The 6,602-nt window shown below is 30.4% G+C and overlaps 1 protein-coding gene across 1 annotated transcript; it reads right to left on the bottom strand.

Moving 5' to 3' along the window:
* Positions 1-407: 407 nt before the first annotated feature.
* Positions 408-1,904, bottom strand: LOC102602022 (DNA polymerase delta small subunit). Its single transcript, XM_006363711.2, has 5 exons — positions 1,751-1,904; positions 1,532-1,661; positions 1,037-1,143; positions 788-911; positions 408-583 (listed from the first exon to the last, which is right to left on the bottom strand). The coding sequence occupies exons 1-5, from the start codon at positions 1,805-1,807 to the stop codon at positions 423-425; spliced, it is 579 nt and encodes a 192-aa protein (XP_006363773.2). The 5' UTR covers positions 1,808-1,904; the 3' UTR covers positions 408-422.
* Between the last annotated feature and the right edge of the window lie 4,698 nt (positions 1,905-6,602).

Below are 6,602 nucleotides of genomic sequence, written 5' to 3'. Positions count from 1 at the left end.
TACTCGGTGCCAAGTGCATGCCCCCCCCCCCCCCGGATAAATATGGAATCTTCCACCTTGCCAGCTTTTTTTACATCTTTCCGGCACTTTAGTAGCTCTTGTTCATTGCACCCAGTGGCATGCCAAGGTATTTAGTAGGCAGTGAGGCTACTTTGCATCCTAGGTTATCAACTAAGCTTACACAGTGTGTTGGCCAGGATCTACTCTACTTCCACGATTCAAATTCATATTGTTCACATAGAATAAAGCATGCTTTTATCAAAACAATCCTAGGAAAAAGGGTAGGCTAAACTAAAGAAATTTTAGCTCGATTTTTTGGGCAGAAACTTATATGATGACCCCAGACGTGCCAATCAGAGACCTAAAATGAAAAAAATAATATTGCCTATATGGATGCAGTATTCAATGAACACAAGCACATATCACTGGATAATGTCATAGACAACTAAACAAAGAGAAGTTAGGTACTTGATACCTAGTTGAATTGGCCGCTCTATTTGTTGTGGTAGGCCAGCCTCTAGAACATCTTCAACCAAAAATTCACCAGCACTAGTTTCTTTTCCATGCAATGCAATAATATTTCCTACGACGAAAGATTCACATATGTAAAAGCAATTCATTTCATAAGTCAAATAACTTTCTCCTATAGAAAAGCAGCGTCAACCAGTGACAACATCTCCAACCAAAAATGGCATTAGATAACCAGCTATAAAGCCCTCATTTATAGAACCAAAATCAGTTGCACAACAGTCCAGCCACATGACAGGATTGAGCTAAAGGTACTCACCTGTTACATATGTAGACGGCAGCAAACAACCACTTAGTTTGACTCTTCCGCTCTCATCTTCCAGAACTAAATTATCATCTAGGTGCGTAAAGTTATGACGTTGTACAAGCGGTGAAACAGATCTCTGTATAACCAAGTTTGATTAGTAATCGCTTAAAGAAGGGATATGTTAACACACAAGAACAAGACATATCTCCACAAGACTGGTTCTAAAATAAAACTTTAGCTATGAAAATCAACGTCTTATACCTCCTTAGAGTACTCATCCAGAATAGAAGGTTTAAGCCTCATGTGCTTGTAGAGTGTCCCAACTATAATGCAATCTTTGCCTTCCTCTAATCCCAGAACAGTACAGACTGCAAGGATACGGAAACAAAACACAAGGAAAAATGTAATATTTTGAGTAAACGTTCTAAGCACCAATAAGTAAGCTCTAAATGATTCCAACAATAGCAAGTAAAAACCTAAATAGTTCAGTTGAGTAGTAAGCAACTTGCACTCTTCCATTCTTTAATAATGGACACAAGTTAGTGAAATGTCCATAAATACAAACGTCAGAACTCTTAATATAGTAGTTTGTTTAAAAAAACTAACCAATATAAGTAGCAGAAGAAAGATGACCAGAAATATTCACCAAAATATGGAGATTAATCAAACACAAGTGATAAAGATGGGAAGTACAATCATGAATTGGGAAGTTTATCAGGTTATTGAAGCCCTAAAAGAAAAGAAAAAAGTAATTACCAGGTAAATGGGGTTTCCAATTGGGAATGAGAGAGTAAAGGAGAGTTCGCATCAAATGGAGCCTAGCAAAATATATTTGGCTGTATTGTTGACCCCTGTAAACCTCCTTCTGAATCCCAAAATTCGCATCCTGTTTTGATGAAAAGATAAAATTGAAAGTAAAAAAGAGGAAGTAGACTAGACTAGAGTAGAGAAGAATGAAGGAAGATGAATAAATACCAAAGATTGGTAAAGTGATTGTTTTCGGTGGAGAAGGTTCTTCTCCATTGATACCATTGGCAGCAAAAATACTCTTCCCACTGCTTGCGCTATTAAAGTTTCCTACTTCACTTCCCTCTGTACTAAACACAATAACCCAACGTTATAAATTTGAACGCACTATCATTCTATCTATGTATATTCCACAAAAAAAATGACATAAATATTTCTTTAAATATTTCTTTAACTATATGAATAGATCTAAAATGGTCTCTTAACTATATATTTAATGTATTTTTAGTCCTTTAATTATTTAAAAACTTATTAACTTTAGTCTCTTAACTATAAACTTACCGATTTTAGTCTTTTAAGTATTCAAAAACTTATCCGATTTGGTCTTTGTCCATTTTTTTAATACAAATAGTTTAGGTTTATATTAACCGAAATCTTCATGAAATTAAATCTTTAACTCAATTTTTAAGTTGTTTCTCTATCCCCGTCCTTCTTTCTTCAAACTAATCTTATGAAAGAACAATAACGTCAACGATTCAAAATAAAAATTTAACGAGGAAAGAAGATATAAGTCCTAATTTTATTCAATGGAGAACAAAATTAAGCATATAATTATTGTTAATGACTTGAATCCGCACTTGAATATGCTAATCAATGCGGATTTTATTTAATTTACTCAAATTTCTTTACGTGAAATAAAATGAATAGAATAACTGCAAATCTACCATTTTATAAATTTTAATTTCTGAAAAATTAAACAAATTTCGTTCAATAAAGTCGTTGGAGTACAAACTTTGGATTTAACGGGTAATAATTTTTTTCTTTTTCTAATAAAGTTTTAACATATTCAAGTCATTAGTAGCAATAATATGCTTCATTTTATCCTATGTGAAAAAAATTATAACTTATATTTTTTTCCTCGTGAATTTTATTTTAAATCGTTAAGGTTAAGGTTCTTCGCATAAGGTTAATTTGAAGAAAAAGTAGCGGGGATAGAGAAATAACAGAAAAAATTGCTAAAGAATTTAATTTCTCAAGGCATGAATTCCGTTAATATAAACCTAAGCTATTTGTATTAGAAAAATGGACAAAGATTATCAGGTTTTGAATACTTAAAGGACTACAATTGATAAGTTTATAGTTAAGGGACTAAAATCGGTAAGTGTATAGTTAAGGGACCAAAACTGATAAGTTTTGAAATAGTTAAAAGACTAAATCCACTAAGTGTATAGTTAATGGATCATTTTAGACCTACTCTTATAGTTAAGGGACTATTTATGTCATTTTATTATCATATATACTCTATCTATTTATATCTATGTTCTATATCATTTTAAAAATATAAATTCACAAACTTAAATATTAAATTACTACAATACCCTCAATTAAATCTATGTTACCTTAAAAAAAAAGCATAAACTCTCAAACTTAAATGTTAAATTACTATAATAACCTCAACTAAAATCTATATGACCTTAATAAACATAAAATCTCAAACTTAAATGTTAAATTAGTATAATACCCTCAATTAAAAACATTCAAAACTTAAACACTATAAAACTAGTTAAAAGTTATTTTGACTTAAAAGCAGCAGCTAATCCAAACAAGCTCTTAGGCATATTGTCAAACACCCTTCATATAGTAGAAGGCAACCTAACATAATATTGTACTGACATGAATGTGAAGATGCAGTAAGAAAATGTCATGTTACATAGTAACGAAGAAATATGAAACTCAAACTAAGAAACCAAGAAGGAGAAGAGAAAAATTCAAAATGAAGTCAAGAAAAAAAAAGCAGACAACAGTAGAAGCAACCAAAACCAAAACACATGATTAAAGAAAAATTTAGTAGAAGCTGAAAACTTGATTAAAATTTGTGAAGATTCATGTACACCAAAACATAGAAATCTGAAAGGAGAAGAAAAACTTACACCAACTCAGATATACAACAGCATCAAAGATAAACTCAAATCAAAGCAGAAAAATCTAAAATGATATCGGTAATTTTTTTTTGAAAGAATTGAAAAAAAAGAGAATATACTTAGAAGTATGAAGACTTTAGCCACCCTTGAACTATTATCTCTAAATCAACTCAAATTTTACTAATCTAAGCAAGAAATCATTGGAGTTTTTCAGAGAAACAGAAATAACCATCGCTAGAAGCATAAAGACAACTCTAATGACACGAGAGAAATTGTGATGAACATTGCACTAGCAATTAAATTAGATATTTTATCTTGAAGTAGTGATACTTCAAATTCCACCATACTAGAGATTACACAAAAACAATGTTATTGGTGAGATGTTGGGGAAGAAGCATAGAGAGAGTAATAGCTTAACTGAAAATAAGATTTCTTAAAGCTTTCAGGTTTCCTTTCGCTTGCCAAAATACGATTGATAGCAAAGACAATTCATTCACCAATGTTGTCCGTTAATATCTTCACAACATATTCAAGCAACCATCTGGATAAACAATTCATTCACCAGACTTGCACCACAGGGAAAATTTATGATAAAAGTTGTTGGAAAGGTCTATTAAAAGGGACAAACTAGTTAGTCAATTAGGTTGGAGTTCTTCAAGTCTTAAATATTGGGTAGAAGTGACAAATAAATAAAGTATATTAATTAGGTTAAAAGATATTTTTTCAATAGTCCCAAACTTTTAACTTTTACACATTTGTCTCTATATTTTTTTACCTTAAAATATCTAAAATTTTACCAAAATAGACAAAAAAAAAAAACGCTCTTTCTTAACTTCATCGATCTTCTTCAACCGCATATTTGCCAATCCCTTTCTTCTTCTTATTTTTGTTGTTCTTCACCTTCCTTTATCTAAAAAATATGTGCTTTTATCAAGAAGATCTATCAAGAAAAAATTATGAAAAAAGAAGATCAATATATATATATATATATGAGTTTTTTTGTATTGCATTTATTTTGTTTGAGCTTTGAATTAACTCCAAAAAGCATTATTAATAGGTATAAAAATCACTTTGTGTCCATTCTTAAGTTGGGTTTAGTGAACCCAAACTGATTATTTCAGTCAACAATTTTCGTAGTTGTTCGGAAAATTACTGAAGTTGTTTATTGAAATAATTAAATATGTTTGTCAGTTGATGTCCAACAACTGTCTGTAGTTGTTCGGCGATAATAGAAATTGTCCCAACAACTAGTGCAGTTGTTTGACAATTGTGTTCTATTGTTGGTCAATTGATTACTTGTTAAGAAAAATAATATAATTATGGACAAATTATTAATTATTTAAATAAATAATTGAAGAATTATAAAAAAAATCCTAAATCTACTAAAAGTTTCTGACTATTGTTGATAGTTGTGAAATAACGAAATAGGTATAAAAATAAGTAATCAATATTCTTTAGCGATTTCAAAGTTGTTTGATGAGTGTCTCACTAGTTGAAATATTTTGTGATGTTTTCACGTATTGTGTCCATTTTTGAAAGATCAAATAATACTAGCAGATGATTTACATGGTGAATGGGCAGAGAATCCTACTCGTTATACTTGGCGATCAAGGAGTCGAGAAACAGTTACAATAAAGATAAGCGAGAATGTTACATATAATGAGTTGGTTGAGATCATTATTTTTAGGTTTGAGTTAAATTGTGATAAAGATGATCTCTATATTATTTACATGTCTAGCTTCATTGAAAAGCAAAGAAGAGCTCCTTCTGGGATAAGAAATATCGTGATTTATGAATTTTTAGATGATCGAAGTAGACCCATTTTAAGAATACAAAGATAGCAGATACAGCGAATTTAGTTGCAAATGATAAAGAACATCCTGTTACTATTGATATTCTTATAAACGGGGACGCTTCTCAACATTTTGTACCAACACAACACAGCCACATGGATAATGACGACACATGCTTTATAAAGGTAAAATTTTCAAGGACAAGCGAGTTTGTTAATGCAATGTTCAATGAAGTAAGAGAATTGCATTAGTTGTCCAACGATATTGAAGAGTTGTCCATCGTTATTGGAAAGTTGTCTAACAACTTTGCATAGTTGTCTAATAATAATTGAAGATCGATCTAGTCATTTTGTGAATTATTAAGTATAAATTAATGTCCCGGCCTGGGTTGGGCACCTAACAGCCAACTATTCCTTTTTGAAATGAAAAGAAGAAAGGATGACCGTAGATCACTAATGTCGAATTCACGAAAAAGATCATATGTGAAAGAATCGTCAGTTTAATAATAATTGAAGATCGATCTAGTCATTTTGTGAATTATTAAGTATAAATTAATGTCCCGGCCTGGGTTGGGCACCTAACAGCCAACTATTCCTTTTTGAAATGAAAAGAAGAAAGGATGACCGTAGATCACTAATGTCGAATTCACGAAAAAGATCATATGTGAAAGAATCGTCAGTTTAATAATAATTGAAGATCGATCTAGTCATTTTGTAAATTATTAAGTATAAACTAAGTCGTTTAACAATAATTGAAGATCGATCTAATAATGATTGAAGATCGATCTAATCATTTTGTGAATATTAAGTATAAACTAAGTCGTTTAATAATAATTGAAGATCGATCTAGTCATTTTTTGAATTATTAAATATAAATTAAGTTGTTTAATGATAATTGAAGATCGATCTAGTCATAGATCTATCTAGTCAGTTTTCGAATTATTAAGTATAAATTAAGTCGTTTAATAATGATTGAAGATCGATCTAATCATTTTGTGAATATTAAGTATAAACTAAGTCGTTTAATAATAATTGAAGATCGATCTAGTTATTTTATAAATTATTAAGTATAAACTAAGTCGTTTAATAACAAATGAAGATATGAATTATTAAGTATAGACTAAGTCGTTTAATAATAATTGAAGAT

Source organism: Solanum tuberosum, unplaced genomic scaffold (assembly GCF_000226075.1).
Source record: "Solanum tuberosum cultivar DM 1-3 516 R44 unplaced genomic scaffold, SolTub_3.0 scf00450, whole genome shotgun sequence".
NCBI classification, from domain to species: Eukaryota; Viridiplantae; Streptophyta; class Magnoliopsida; order Solanales; family Solanaceae; genus Solanum; species Solanum tuberosum.
Note: the sequence above shows the minus strand (reverse complement) of the source record. Positions and strands in the feature narration are given on the sequence as shown.

Coding starts and splice junctions, on each gene's coding strand:
- LOC102602022 (XM_006363711.2), bottom strand. CDS start 1,807: ATGGTATCAATGGAGAAGAACCTTCTCCACCGAAAACAATCACTTTAC. Junction 1,662..1,750: donor AATCACTTTACCAATCTTTG/GTATTTATTCAT, acceptor TCATCAAAACAG/GATGCGAATTTTGGGATTCA. Junction 912..1,036: donor TGGATGAGTACTCTAAGGAG/GTATAAGACGTT, acceptor TTGGTTATACAG/AGATCTGTTTCACCGCTTGT.